Source organism: Coregonus lavaretus, assembly GCF_964263955.1.
Source record: "Coregonus lavaretus genome assembly, chromosome: 6".
NCBI lineage: Eukaryota > Metazoa > Chordata > Actinopteri > Salmoniformes > Salmonidae > Coregonus > Coregonus lavaretus.
The window spans coordinates 37,399,945-37,414,640 of NC_139993.1; the positions used below are offsets into that span (position 1 = coordinate 37,399,945).

Below are 14,696 nucleotides of genomic sequence, written 5' to 3' on the forward strand. Positions count from 1 at the left end.
CCTACAGGCTCTAGTTTTGTCGCACATGGACTACTGTTCAGTCGTGTGGTCAGGTGCCACAAAGAGGGACCTCTGCAAATTACAATTGGCTCAGAACAGGGCAGCACGGCTGGCCCTTAAATGTACACGGAGCGCTAACATTAATAACATGCATGTAAATCTCTCATGGCTCAAAGTAGAAGAGAGATTGACTTCATCACTACTTGTTTTTGTAAGAAGTGTTGACATGCTGAATTTTACATTTACATTTTTAGTCATTTAGCAGACACTCTTATCCAGAGAGACTTACAGTTAGTGAGTGCATACATTTTTCATACTGGCCCCCCGTGGGAAACTAACCCACAACCCTGGTGTTGCAAGCGCCATGCTCTACCAACTGAGCTACAGGGCACCGAGGTGTCTGTTTAAACTACTAGCACACAGCTCGGACCCCCATGCATACCCCACAAGACATGCCACCAAAGGTCTCTTCACAATCCCCAAGACAAGAACAGACTATGGGAGGTGCACAGTACTACATAGAGCCATGGCTACATGGAACTCTATTCCACGTCAGGTAACTGATGCAAGCAGTAGAATCCGATTTTTTTAAACAGATAAAAATACACCTTATGGAACAGCAGGGACTTTGAAGAAACACACACACAGGCACAGACACACATATACATAATAAGACATGCACTCTGCACACACGTACACATAGATTTTGTATTGTATATATGTGATAGGAGAGTAGTGGCCTGAGGGAACACACTTAATGTGTTCTGAAACGTGTTATGAAATGTAATGTCATGTAATATCTTAAATTGTATATAACTGCCTTAAAGTTGCTGGACCCCAGGAAGAGTAGCTGCTGCCTTGGCAGCAGCTAATGGGGTTCCTTAATAAATACAATACAATACTTGCAATATGACCTAATTATTAGATTAAATAAATGTGTTTGTGAGGTGGAATGCTCTTTACTTATGTTCATTGTTAATTTGAGATGTCCAAAAATGAACATGACCCCGAACTTGAATATACTTTTCTCATAGGGCCTGCCAATCTTTTTTTCTATTCAGTGTGAATACAATTATAGATATATTATGCAACATTAAAGATTTGTGCAACAATAGACGATTTGTGGGGAGAGGAAATTAGCTATTTGGATCCTGTAGGTCTACCCCAACAACTCTGCTTTTTTTTATCACTATCACGTCTAAAGGGTTAAATTGTCCTCTCAGCCGTTTCGGTGTACTTGATTGACGTTTGGAGCACTATGATGGCAGAATCCTCCAATCAACAAACGGTCAGTGTACCCCACGTGGGAATTCTGAATACTCATTGGTTACTTGCATCAGTGTTGATTTTGGATGGGTCGAGCCCCACGTGGAGATTTCATTCAATCGTTGAACAATTCCATTGCATCCCCCCTTTCTATTGACAATTGTACACTTACTGTATATAAAATAATAGCATTGTTAATATAGAAGTCTCAAATTACCAAAAAATACAATACAAAGGGGGTTTCAATTATATAGCTACACGAATGAACAGATTTGAGTAGCACATGTACAATCATGGTGAGAAGATTAACAAGGGTGTTTATTTTACTAATATCATTAGACTATTTATACAAGAGCAATGGGCAAACTGTATGTCATTGGTCTTAAATGTTTTAGCACTAGCAAACAGTTTTGGCCTTAAAATGTTAGGAATTAATCCGTCATTAATGCTGTTCATAAATAGGGAAAGAAATGAGAAACCTTGGATCCAGTCCTGGGCTGGCTTGATCAAGTAGCCTAATTCTGGCTTGATCAATGGGAATAGAAATATACTCCCTTATCATTCTGTCTAGAAAATGTTTCTCTCTCAAGAAAACAACTCGTAGCTATGTCCCATTGAAGATCAGGCAGGGATCAGAAAAGAAGGAGGGAGTGAGAGGAAAGCGAAGTGAAAGGAGTAGGCTATAGAGCAACCAACGAGACAAAAGAGACTGCATTGAATGTGATGGTTTCCGTCTCGGAAGCCACATAATATAACAACCTAGCCACATTTTCTCTTTATTCTAGACGGTGAGAATACACCGGGGAGGGGACCATTTACTTGAAGAAAAGGTGAAATTCTACTCATTCGAAGTGCGTAGTCATGAGGACTCTAAACATCTAGTCGTGGACTGGGTGCATCTTTACTACATCGAGTGTTATTTTTCTGTGGGTTGGAGATAGACCAGAACAAAGGGAGTCTTGAGCAAGGAGTGAGCGAGCCGAGCCCCATTAGTCATTACCGCCTCTGAAACCAGGCCAAATGCGTCTCTGAAAGCGACAATATACAGTTTTCTCAATTTCTGTCCGAATATTTTTGCCCATAAGAGGAAGAAGATTTAAAAAAAAAACTGCAATCGGCGCCCAGAATGTTTCCTCAAAATCGACCCCCGGTAAGTAGGCTAAGATGAACATGTAACGTTCGGTAATTGCTCTCGTCCTGCAATTCTATAAAGCCACAGCAATCCAGAAATGATCAAACCCTTATTTGTCTTTTGAATAGAGTTTATTTGAAAACAGGGAAACAACTTGAGTAAGAATGCATACAGAGGTGCCATAAACTTACTACATGAGGAATTGTTACATTGTATCTCTTTGTCATTGTATCCATGCTATTTGTATCCGGAATTCCTTTGTGGTCATGTTGGTCAAAAAGTAACACATGCTGCAATATTGTAAACCCTTTCTCAATCTACGTTTAACATTTGAACGATGGGGGGTGTAAACTCAATCCGACATAGGTCAAATATGGGTCCGTTATTATCCACACTAAACAGAGGGGATTTATTCTGTCAGAATTTGGCAAAACTCAAAACGAGCATTTTTGTGAATCTCTTTGTGTGCAAATTCTGGTCTCCTATTCTTGGTATTAACTTTCAAGTGTCAAATTAGAGCATTCTACCTCGAGTTATCCCAAAAGGTAGACTGTACTGGCCTAGATGATGAAGCGGTCTAGGTTTGTTTGTCCTTTCCACACTCGGCAGTCTATTTGAGGGGTGAGTCAGCTATAGGCAAGGGCTTGGGTTGTTGACACTTACTAAATGAGCTACCCCGGTAAAGTGGCACTCATTGTTTTCTCTCTTGCATTCATCTCGTTGATGTATTTGCTTTTGATTGTTTGATTTGAACAAAAGTATCTGGCAGTCTATACTTAAGGCCTAGACACCCAGTATTAGGAACTGCAATCTGAATTGACTTTGAATGGTTAACTAAATATTTGTCCTATAAAATCAGCCCATGTCACATTATGTGTAAAATTGTTTTTGGGATGTACCTGTTCTGTGGAATCAATACATAATTTGAACAGCCACAAGGGCAGGAGGGCAACAACACTGTACATGCCTTTATATGAAGTAGCCTATCAAAAAAGCTCCTATTTGAAAACAGAGTAACCCTTGTCCCTCCCCCATACCACCATATACCCCACCCTGAGGGAGAGTGCTTTCACATTCATGTCCTCCTAGGGATGGAGATTAGACCCCACTGCTAAGTATGACGCCATGGTCAGAGGCAATGTGGGGGGCAGAGGTTGATGGGGCACCATTGTCCTTAGAACACATATAGGCTATGGCTAGGACCATACATTATCAGGGGAAGTTCTTACCTTTTCCCTTTACACCATTTATAATCAATGAAACCTTGTACGTTTGATAGTATTTGAAGTGGGTTCAAATTGATTCTACAAGTAATTTTGATTTGAACTAATTTCTGCCGCCTCCTGAAAGGAAATTCTACCTCTCCAGATTCTGTTTTTTCTCCATACCATGCCCATAGTACCCTGACAGAACAGTGAGAGCTCTAGACAGACCTCATGTGCCCCCAGCCAGCTGTGCAGCTGACTGACTGACTAGAGGGAGAGAACTCAACAGAATATGGGGCTGTGGTTCCAATTCCTCTCATCCACCAACTCCACAGTCCACAATACATCCCCCGGGGAGCTAGCTACCAACCACAGCTCAAATGTATGGTTATGCATCCTGGAGGGAGAGAGAAAGCACAGTTTCAGTTCAACCACAACAGACTTGAAACACTGTGAAAGCTTGTCCCTCCAAAGTCATTGGCTTTCATTTAAGGCTTGTTTGGAAGACCCAGGGAAAATTTATCAAACCATGTAATAATTTTATGGAAGATTGTTTCTCGAGTTCCCTGTAATGTGGAAAGCATGGTAGTGGGTGTATGACGTAACAGAATATATAGCCTGAAATGTGCTTTCGATCTAATCGTTTTTAAAAAAGTGTCAAAACCGTGTTTCGTCCGAGGGAAGCCATGAATGAAGTTCAATAGATTTTTAGGTAAACGCCTGAGATGCAGAAGTCTGAAACCTTCTTCCTCATTTGGTTACATAGCAGTGAGCCATTGATTTGATAACATTTGCTGTGGCCGGCAGACTGCTTAGTGTAGCCTGACCAAGGTGACCAGCTCCACCTTGCAGCTCCTGGAAATCAGCATAATGCGTACTAGTAGTAGAGTTATCAGCACTGCTGTCCTCAATGCTTAGCATCCAGTTCCCTTTAGGTCAGATCACTTAATGAAACACAGCTACATCAATGCTCCACTACACAGGTCAGGCTGTAGAGTGTAGATGATCTACCATCACACCTAATGATTAAGAGACCTGTCACTCAGTCACAGGAGAGGAAGTCTGGCCTCCCAAGGGTTTGAAATCTGAAAAACCATCATCACCTTCCACGAGCTTCGAGGCTCCCTATAGTGCTTCAGGGCATTTCCATGTAAAAGGACCCATGAGCACCAACTTGTGAAGTTCATAGGAGCACATACAGTGGGGAAAAAAAGTATTTAGTCAGCCACCAATTGTGCAAGTTCTCCCACTTAAAAAGGAGAGAGGCCTGTAATTTTCATCATAGGTACACATCAACTATGACAGACATATTGAGGAAAAAAAATCCAGAAAATCACATTGTAGGATTTGTAATGAATTTATTTGCAAATTATGGTGGGAAATAAGTATTTGGTCACCTACAAACAAGCAAGATTTCTGGCTCTCACAGACCTGTAACTTCTTTAAGAGGCTCCTCTGTCCTCCACTCGTTACCTGTATTAATGGCACCTGTTTGAACTTGTTATCAGTATAAAAGACACCTGTCCACAACCTCAAACAGTCACACTCCAAACTCCACTATGGCCAAGACCAAAGAGCTGTCAAAGGACACCAGAAACAAAATTGTAGACCTGCACCAGGCTGGGAAGACTCAATCTGCAATAGGTAAGCAGCTTGGTTTGAAGAAATCAACTGTGGGAGCAATTATTAGGAAATGGAAGACATACAAGACCACTGATAATCTCCCTCGATCTGGGGCTCCACGCAAGATCTCACCCCGTGGGGTCAAAATGATCACAAGAACGGTGAGCAAAAATCCCAGAACCACACGGGTGGACCTAGTGAATGACCTGCAGAGAACTGGGACCAAAGTAACAAAGCCTACCATCAGTAACACACTACGCCGCCAGGGACTCAAATCCTGCAGTGCCAGACGTGTCCCCCTGCTTAAGCCAGTACATGTCCAGGCCCGTCTGAAGTTTGCTAGAGTGCATTTGGATGATCCAGAAGAGGATTGGGAGAATGTCATATGGTCAGATGAAACCAAAATAGAACTTTTTGGTAAAAACTCAACTCGTCGTGTTTGGAGGACAAAGAATGCTGAGTTGCATCCAAAGAACACCATACCTAATGTGAAGCATGGGGGCTGTTTTTCTGCAAAGGGACCAGGACGACTGATCCGTATAAAGGAAAGAATGAATGGGGCCATGTATCGTGAGATTTTGAGTGAAAACCTCCTTCCATCAGCAAGGGCATTGAAGATGAAACGTGGCTGGGTCTTTCAGCATGACAATGATCCCAAACACACCGCCCGGGCAACGAAGGAGTGGCTTCGTAAGAAGCATTTCAAGGTCCTGGAGTGGCCTAGCCAGTCTCCAGATCTCAACCCCATAGAAAATCTTTGGAGGGAGTTGAAAGTCCATGTTGCCCAGCGACAGCCCCAAAACACCACTGCTCTAGAGGAGATCTGCATGGAGGAATGGGCCAAAATACCAGCAACAGTGTGTGAAAACCTTGTGAAGACTTACAGAAAACGTTTGACCTGTGTCATTGCCAACAAAGGGTATATAACAAAGTATTGAGAAACTTTTGTTATTGACCAAATACTTATTTTCCACCATCATTTGCAAATAAATTCATTAAAAATCCTACAATGTGATTTTCTGGATTTTTTCCCCCTCATTTTGTCTGTCATAGTTGACGTGTACCTATGATGAAAATCACAGGCCTCTCTCATCTTTTTAAGTGGGAGAACTTGCACAATTGGTGGCTGACTAAATACTTTTTTCCCCCACTGTACAGTTTGGTGTCAAATGAAAGCTGAGTCTATATTGTTGGGAAACTTATGGCATATATACAATTTTCCATCCCAAAAAATTGTAATCAGCAAAGGCTTTGATATCTGCTCAAACAGATGCAAAAGGGGTCTTAGAAAAAACACATGGTGCCTATGAGAAAAAGTCTTAAAAGGTATTAGAAATACATTAAAACAGTGTTGGAAGTAAAGACCCCTGACAACTATTATCAACATTTATATTTAGTTTTGCAGAAATTATTTGCCTTCTGTATGTAATGTAATTCTGTTACCAAAAGAAGTGAGCCTCCACCCCCAACCTCCCACCCCATTCCCCCACCCATTCAACATGTCTCCATCCAACCACCCACCTCCCGCCCACCCACCAGGAAAACCATGTTTTTCACCCCTTCCCACCCTCCCTAGCAACTAGGGTTGCTTGTCGCCACACCTCCCCCTGTACTGTACTGAACTCTACTCTACTGTGCTGTACTGTGAGTCCAAACTTGTGAAACAAGTTTAATCCGTTAAAATGTGGTCTTGTTTGGGGGTGGAGCTCATTAGGATAATAACCAGTGTCGAATAATACCCAAACATGCAAAGGAGGATATTACATTTTTCTACCTTTGTGTACCTGTTCAGGATGCATCACCATGACATTCATAATTATGCATTTCTGTATAGTACACATCAGGGACCCATGATTTTACCAACATTCTTTTACCAAACTTTACATCTGCACTGTTCTTCGATTAAATGTGTTTTTTGTTAAAGGCTCAATGCATTTCTGGGTAACAAATAAGTACCTTACTGTAATAGTTTCCATTAAAATGGTCAAAAATAAAATAGCTTTTTTTAGCAAATGTTTCTCAAGCAATAATTTTGCTAGGACTGTCTGAGTGGGGAGGGGAAAACTAGCTGTTATTGCCAGATAGGTTTGGAACTCTCTCTTGTTATTGGTCTATTGTCCAATTTACCACCTGGTGATGTCACCAGGCAAGCCGAAACTCCCGCCCATACAAACCTGCTGTTTAGATTGTATTTTCAACCAGCAACTATCAGAAAATAAAACTGATCAAATTCTTAAAAGTAGTCATTGTGCGTTGAGTTGTATGGTTTGTTTAACTTTGCAATCAATGGTTTCGGTTTCACATACTTTTCACATACAAGTGAAATATTGGAGTCATTCTGTTATTGTGGAATTGCCCTTCATAATCAGTCTTTGAGGTCCAGTAAATATGCCAGCAGGCTCCTGGAGTTCTGTTGGCCCAGTCAGCAGATCCTCCTGCTCTCCCATCAGGCCCTGATTGATCTAGGACTCCCACTGGGCTGATTCTGGAAGGATCCACTTCAGCAGGGCTGGGCTGGGAGGGAAGGGCTGAGAGGGAAGGGCTGTGGAATGCAGGGAGGCAGGCAGAAATACAGTGGGAGGGATGCCTCGCCCCCACAGACCCAGCGTGAGTGTGGCACTTCCTGTAACCCAGCTTGCTTTAGCTCTTTATTTCCAGTGTTGTCCTTGAGAGGAGCTCGGCTATTGATTAGACGGCCGCCTGCCTGCCAGTCACAGCCAACGATTATCCTGCACGAGAAAGAGAGTGAACCGACAGAGAAAGAGTGAGCAATGGAATGGTTTCTGGGCTAGGTTTACACTAGTTCTGGAGGTGTGGAGCTTAAGTCTGGGCCATGGAAGGAACAAACAGGCTGTGGGTGGGTTACCTAATGAAGGAAGGCACCTACAGCAATTTACACAACTGACAACCAAACTGTTCTGCAGCGCTAATGAACTCTGACAGCAGGGAAATTTGAATAACGAGATTTCAGGAGGCGAGAGAAGGGGGGGAGAAAAAAAGAGGAGAAGAAGAAAGATGTGTGGCGCTAATGAATCGGGTGCCTAGCAGCCCTCCCCTAACTGAGAGAAGAAGTGCTAGAGATTACTGGGGCATTTCTCTCTCTCACTCACTCACTCACTCCCTCCCACAGCAGAGCAGAGAGATGCTGGAGGTTGGGATCAATTGTGTGTGTACGCGCTTATGTGTCACTGCCAGTGAGGTGCTTTAAAATGCAAATAACCGGTTTGTTGTTGACAATCATATTTGAATAATTTGATATGAGGCTTGAACTTCAAACGCTTTCTGCAAGGACAATAAATAGTGATGTTTCACGGTTGTTATGTTTAGTCCCTAGGGGATCCTTGTGTGAGAGTGGGGAGTTGAGGGGGGTGGGGGGCTACTTCCCTACTATGGTTCTCAGCTGGTGGACTGGGTTAGGTTAGGTCTGTCATGCCCTCCTTCCCACAACTGTGTCCCCAGAGACAGACACAGACAGAACGGCAGGCCGTGGCCCAGCAGAATAGGAGCATGGTGGGTGTTTACTCGTAATGATCGGCTCTGTGGGAAAGCACAGTGTAATTAGCAGGCTGGTTCGTTGGCTAGACTGGTTTACAGTTCCTCTGCTGTAGGAGAGTGGGTGGAAGACTGCTGTGCCTAATATAGGACAGACAGGAAGGCTTGCTTCTTTACTTGTCACCTTATGTGAGGAATCATCAGTTGGATACTTATAATATAGTCAAGCTCCTACCTGGCTACCTATGAGGCCAAGGTAATACCCCTAATTAATTACCCAAAACGGTGAATTTTTTTCGCCCACATTTGTGTGTGTATAACCACGTTTCCATCCACAGTTTTAATGTGCGTAAAGTCATACAGTATTTTAAAAATCATATCACGGCAGCTGTGACGGAAACAGGAAGTTTCGGTACAATTTTACAAATGCCGACAGACAATTTGTTTGTTCGAAATGGTGGGATCTTTTTGTGTCGGTAAAATGTATTATGTGAGAAATCAAATCAAATCAAATGTTATTTGCCACATGCGCCGAATACAACAGGTGTAGACATTACCGTGAAATGGTTACTTACAGCCCTTAACCAACAATGCATTTATTTCTTAATAAGAAAGTTAAATAAAATAACAATAAAAGTGTTGAGAAAAAAAGAGCAGAAGTAAAATAAAATAACAATAGGGAGGCTATATACAGGCGGGTACCGGTGCAGAGTCAATGTGCGGGGGCACCGGCTAGTTAAGATAGTTTAGGTAATATGTACATGTGGGTAGAGTTAACGTGACTATGCATGAATAATTAACAGAGTAGCAGCAGCGTAAAAAGATGGGGTGGGGGTGCAAATAGTCTGGGTAGCCATGATTAGCTGTTCACGAGTCTTATGGCTTGGGGGTAGAAGCTGTTGAGAAGCCTTTTGGACATAGACTTGGCGCTCCGGTACCGCTTGCCGTGCGGTAGCAGAGAGAACATTCTATGACTAGGGTGGCTGGAGTCTTTTACAATTTTGAGGGCCTTCCTCTGACACCGCCTGGTATAGACTTGGCCCCTGTGATGTACTGGGCCGTACGCACTACCCTCTGTAGTGCCTTGCGGTCAGAGGCCGAGCAGTTGCCATACCAGGCGGTGATGCAACCAGTCAGGATGCTCTCGATGGTGCAGCTGTAGAATTTTTGAGGATCTGAGGACCCATGCCAAATCTTTTCAGTCTCCTGAGGGGGATTAGGCTTTGTCATGCCCTCTTCACGACTGTCTTGGTGTGTTTGGACCATGATAGGTCGTTGGGGATATGTAGTCCACAATCATCTCCTTTGTCTTGGTCATGTTGAGGGAGAGATTGTTATCCTGGCACCACACGGCCAGGTCTATGACCTCTTCCCTATAGGCTGTCTCATCGTTGTCGGTGATCAGGCCTACCACTGTTGTGTCGTCGGCAAACGTAATGATGGTGTTGGAGTCGTGCCTGGCCGTGCAGTCATGGGTGAACAGGAGGGTACTGAGCACGCACCCCTGAGGGGCCCCGTGTTGATGATCAGCGTGGCAGATGTGTTGTTACCTACCCTTACCACCTGGGGGTGGCCTGTCAGGAAGTCCAGGATCCAGTTGCAGAGGGAGGTGTTTAGTCCCAGGATCCTTAGCTTAGTGATGAGCTTTGAGTTCACTATGGTGTTGAACGCTGAGCTGTAGTCAATGAATAGCATTCTCATGTAGGTGTTCCTCTTGTCCAGGTGGGAAAGGGCAGTGTGGAGTGCAGTCTAGGGTTTCTGGGATAATGGTGTTGATGTGAGCCATGACCAGCCTTTCAAAGCACTTCATGGCTACAGACGTCAGTGCTATGGGTCGGTAGTCATTTAGGCAGGTTATCTTAGTGTCCTTGGGCACGGGGACTATGGTAGTCTGCTTGAAACATGTTGGTATTACAGACTCAGTCAGGGACATGTTGAAAATGTCAGTGAAGACACTTGCCAGTTGGTCAGCACATGCTCTGAGTACACGTCCTGGTAATCCGTCTGGCCCTGCGGCCTTGTGAATGTTGACCTGCTTAAAAGTCTTACTCACATCGATTACGGAGAGTGTGATCACATAGTCATCCGGAACAGCTGGTGCTCTCATGCATGCTTCAGTGTTGCTTGCCTCGAAGCGAGCATAGAAGTTGTTTAGCTCATCTGGTAGGCTTGTGTCACTGGGCAGCTCGCGGCTGTGCTTCCCTTTGTAGTCTAATAGTTTTCATGCCCTGCCACATCCGACGAGCGTCAGAGCTGGTGTAGTACGATTCAATCTTAGTCCTGTACTGACTCTTTGCCTGTTTGATGGTTCGTCAGAGGGCATAGCGGGATTTCTTATAAGCGTCCCGCTCCTTGAAAGTGGCAGCTCTACCCTTCAGCTCAGTGCAGATGTTGCCTGTAATCCATGGCTTCTGGTTGGGGTATGTACGTACGGTCACTGTGGGGACGACGTCATCGATGCACTTATTGATGAACCCAGTGACTGATGTGGTGTACTCCTCAATGCTATCTGAAGAATCCCGGAACGTGTTCCAGTCTCTGCTAGCAAAACAGTCCTGTAGCTTAGCATCTGCGTCATCTGACCACTTTTTTATTAACCGAGTCACTGGTGCTTCCTGCTTTAGTTTTTGCTTATAAGCAGGAATCAGGAGGATAGAGTTATGGTCAGATTTGCCAAATGGAGGGTGAGGGAGAGCTTTTTATGCGTCTCTGTGTGTGGAGTAAAGGTGTTCTAGAGTTTTTTTTCCTCTGGTTGCACATTTAACATGCTGGTAGAAATTAGGTAGAATGGATTTAAGTTTCCCTGCATTAAAGTCCCCGGCCACTAGGAGCGCTGCCTCTGGATGAGCGTTTTCCTGTTTAGTTATGGCCTTATACAGCTCATTCAGTGCAATCTTAATGCCAGCATTGGTTTGTGGTGGTAAATAGACAGCTATGAAAAATATAGTTGAAAACTCTCTTGGTAAATAGTGTGGTGTGCAAATATTGACACAATAACCATCATATCGAAGAAGAACTTGGAGTTATGCGACAATATGGTGTGTGGTCCTCCCACTACGACTCGGGAAACCATGCAGTTTATTCGGCTACAAATGAAATATGTTATGATGAACTTCACAGGGTGGTGAAAGTGCAAAGGGATGAGCTTGATGGTCCTTTCCAATAAATATTCAGGGTTTTATTCTGGTGATATGATGATCGATGCCGTTTGACAAATTAAAATAATCTTGCTCTTTTGTCCATAATAATCTCATCATATAGGCTATACCCGCACTGTATCTGTGAGCTGTTGGCTTCATACCAATACCAGAGTGGGCATATTCGCTATATAACGTTAACATTTTTAGTGACAAACCCATCTGTAGAGTTGAAAATACGATGAAAACCGCAAAAGTAATTTTTATGTACACTACCACATCACGCACAGACTTTTATCTGCAACAAGTCAATTTGATGGAAACACATCCCTGGTGGGAAAATGCGCATATCATATTTATGCGGAATCTAGAATATTCACATGAAAATCTGTCGCCAATTGGTTGGAAACCTGTCTTATGTCAGACAGAAATCATGTGATATTTAGGAAAATCACCAGCAATCTGGCCTTTAAATGTACAGATGGTAATGATTACTTTGTAGTTAAAAAAGGGAAGTTGAAGTACAGAGAATTCCTCAAGGGATTTCACCTTTTGGGTGAGGTGTGTGGGCGTGTCCTGTTTGTGGGCGAATGTGTGGGCGTGTCGTGTGTGCTTGTAGTGTGTGGGCGTGTCCTGTGTATGTTTGTGGGTGTGTGTGTGTGGCATGTCCTCTGTGTGTGCTTGTGGTGGGCGTGTCCTGTGTGTTTGTGGGAGAATCGAGGGATGTGAGGTCATAGTGGTTTGGTGTAATTAGGAGTAAAAGGAAAACAAAATTGATTGCATGCAGGCAGGGTTGCCATGGCCGTGGTTTTCTTGCCAAATTGGTCAACTTTCAAAATGTATTGGTTGCGGGTTTTTGGGCTACTTCTAAATTGCACTGCCATTTCTTAAAAATATATATTTCACTGCGACCTGCTGCTGCAGACTATCAGGCAGTAAGGCAGCCTGTTTTTGAGTGAGTGAGAGCGTAAGTGGTGGGGAGGGGGAGGGCCTGAGGGGTGTGTATGTGTTGAGACCGAGCGCCGCAGCTGAGTCACGTGAGAGGAGACAGAGCAGCACGCTTGCACAACTTTTAACCAGTTGTAGGCTACCCTTTTCCATAAAACATATTAATGCGCTAGAACTGATGCGCATCAAGAAATAACGGCGATAAAGTACGGGAAAACGACTACAGAGCGCATTACATAAAGTCGTTCGGAGGTGGTTTAAACTGCATTCTAATGTTGACTTTTCTTAGTTCTTGGGTCTTGAGCGCTGCGCGAGTGGACATTTGAAATGGAAGTTATGGAACTCCGTCACGTGCTTCTGTTATAGGGGAAAAGTCCACAATGAAACTGACATTAAATGTGGAGAATGATACATTTGCATCTGTTGGCCATGAATTAGACTATTAATTTATATGCCTATTTAGGCTACTGTAGCCTACCGTTTAATACAATACATATGTTGAAATGACTATCACTGGAGTCACTGCAAATCAATTTGTGCCACTTGTGTTGCCTACCTGGAGCTGGCAAATGGATTTCATAAATAGCCTATAACTTACGTTTATTGTAGTTGTAGCCTTGTGTTATTATGCAGTTATTAATGGGCATGTTTAGTTAAGGAAATTGGGAGTTATCGATTGTGATCATGGTCACAGTTCTATCGCAATTGCCGATCAATTGTTAGAATGCAGTAGATTGATGGTAACAGTCAGTCAGATTAGGCTACAGGTTAAAAACAACAACACTGGCTGTTGTTGACAAGCATAGGCCTATTCAGTTCATATCCATATTATTAATATTTGATTCAGTGATTGAAATTACGACCCCATCCTCGGTAGCCTATTCCAGCTGGCTATTGGGCAACATAAGCACTGCGAAATCGCCTCGCTATTCATGTTGAATGTCAATTTGAACTAAGCAAGCTGCTAAATCGTTAATCTTGCATTTTGCCTAGGCTACTGTGTAGGCTATCTGAAATTAGATGTAGGCCTATCAGGGGCTATAGGCTACCTGCATCTAGATATCCAAACCATGGCAATGTTGAATTAAAATCATAAACCCAGAGTTTAGTCAGTAGGTCAAGCCTATGCCTATTGAAATGACAAGTCAATCTCCCAAATAGGCCATTTTATAACGGTTTGTAGTCATAACATCTGGCACATAATATTTTATTTTAGTTAACCTTTATTTAACCTGGTAAGCCAGTTGAGAACAAGTTCTCATTTACAACTGCGACCTGGCCAAGATAAAGCAAAGCAGTGCGATAAAAACAACAACACATAGTTACATATGGGGTAAAACAAAACATAAAGTCAAAAATACAACAGAAAATATATATATATACAGTGTGTGCAAATGTAGCAAGTTATGGAGGTAAGGCAATAAATAGGCCATAGTGCAAAATAATTACAATTAGTATTAACACTAGAATGATAGATGTGCAAGAGATGATGTGCAAATAGAGATACTGGGGTGCAAAATAAATAACAAAATGGAGATGAGGTAGTTGGGTGGGCTAATTTCAGATGGGCTGTGTACAGGTGCAGTGATCGGTAAGGTGCTCTGACAACTGATGCTTAAAGTTAGTGAGGGAGATAAGAGTCTCCAGCTTCAGAGATTTTTGCAATTCGTTCCAGTCATTGGCAGCAGAGAACTGGAAGGAATGGCGGCCAAAGGAGGTGTTGGCTTTGGGGATGACCAGTGAGATATACCTGCTGGAGCGCATACTACGGGTGGGTGTTGCTATGGTGACCAATGAGCTAAAATAAGGCGGGGATTTGCCTAGCAGTGATTTATAGATGACCTGGAGCCAGTGGGTTTGGCGACGAATATGTAGTGAGGACCAGCCAACAAG

General features: G+C 43.2%; 1 protein-coding gene across 1 annotated transcript in view; it reads left to right on the top strand.

The window, feature by feature from the left end:
- The first annotated feature begins 1,913 nt into the window (after positions 1-1,913).
- LOC311130819 (transducin-like enhancer protein 1) overlaps positions 1,914-14,696 on the top strand; it is a 47,863-nt gene continuing 35,080 nt past the window's right edge. The window contains exon 1 of the mRNA XM_084163617.1: positions 1,914-2,416. Coding sequence (XP_084019743.1) covers positions 2,393-2,416 — 24 coding nt within the window. The 5' untranslated portion in view covers positions 1,914-2,392. The remainder of the gene's footprint in view (positions 2,417-14,696) is intronic.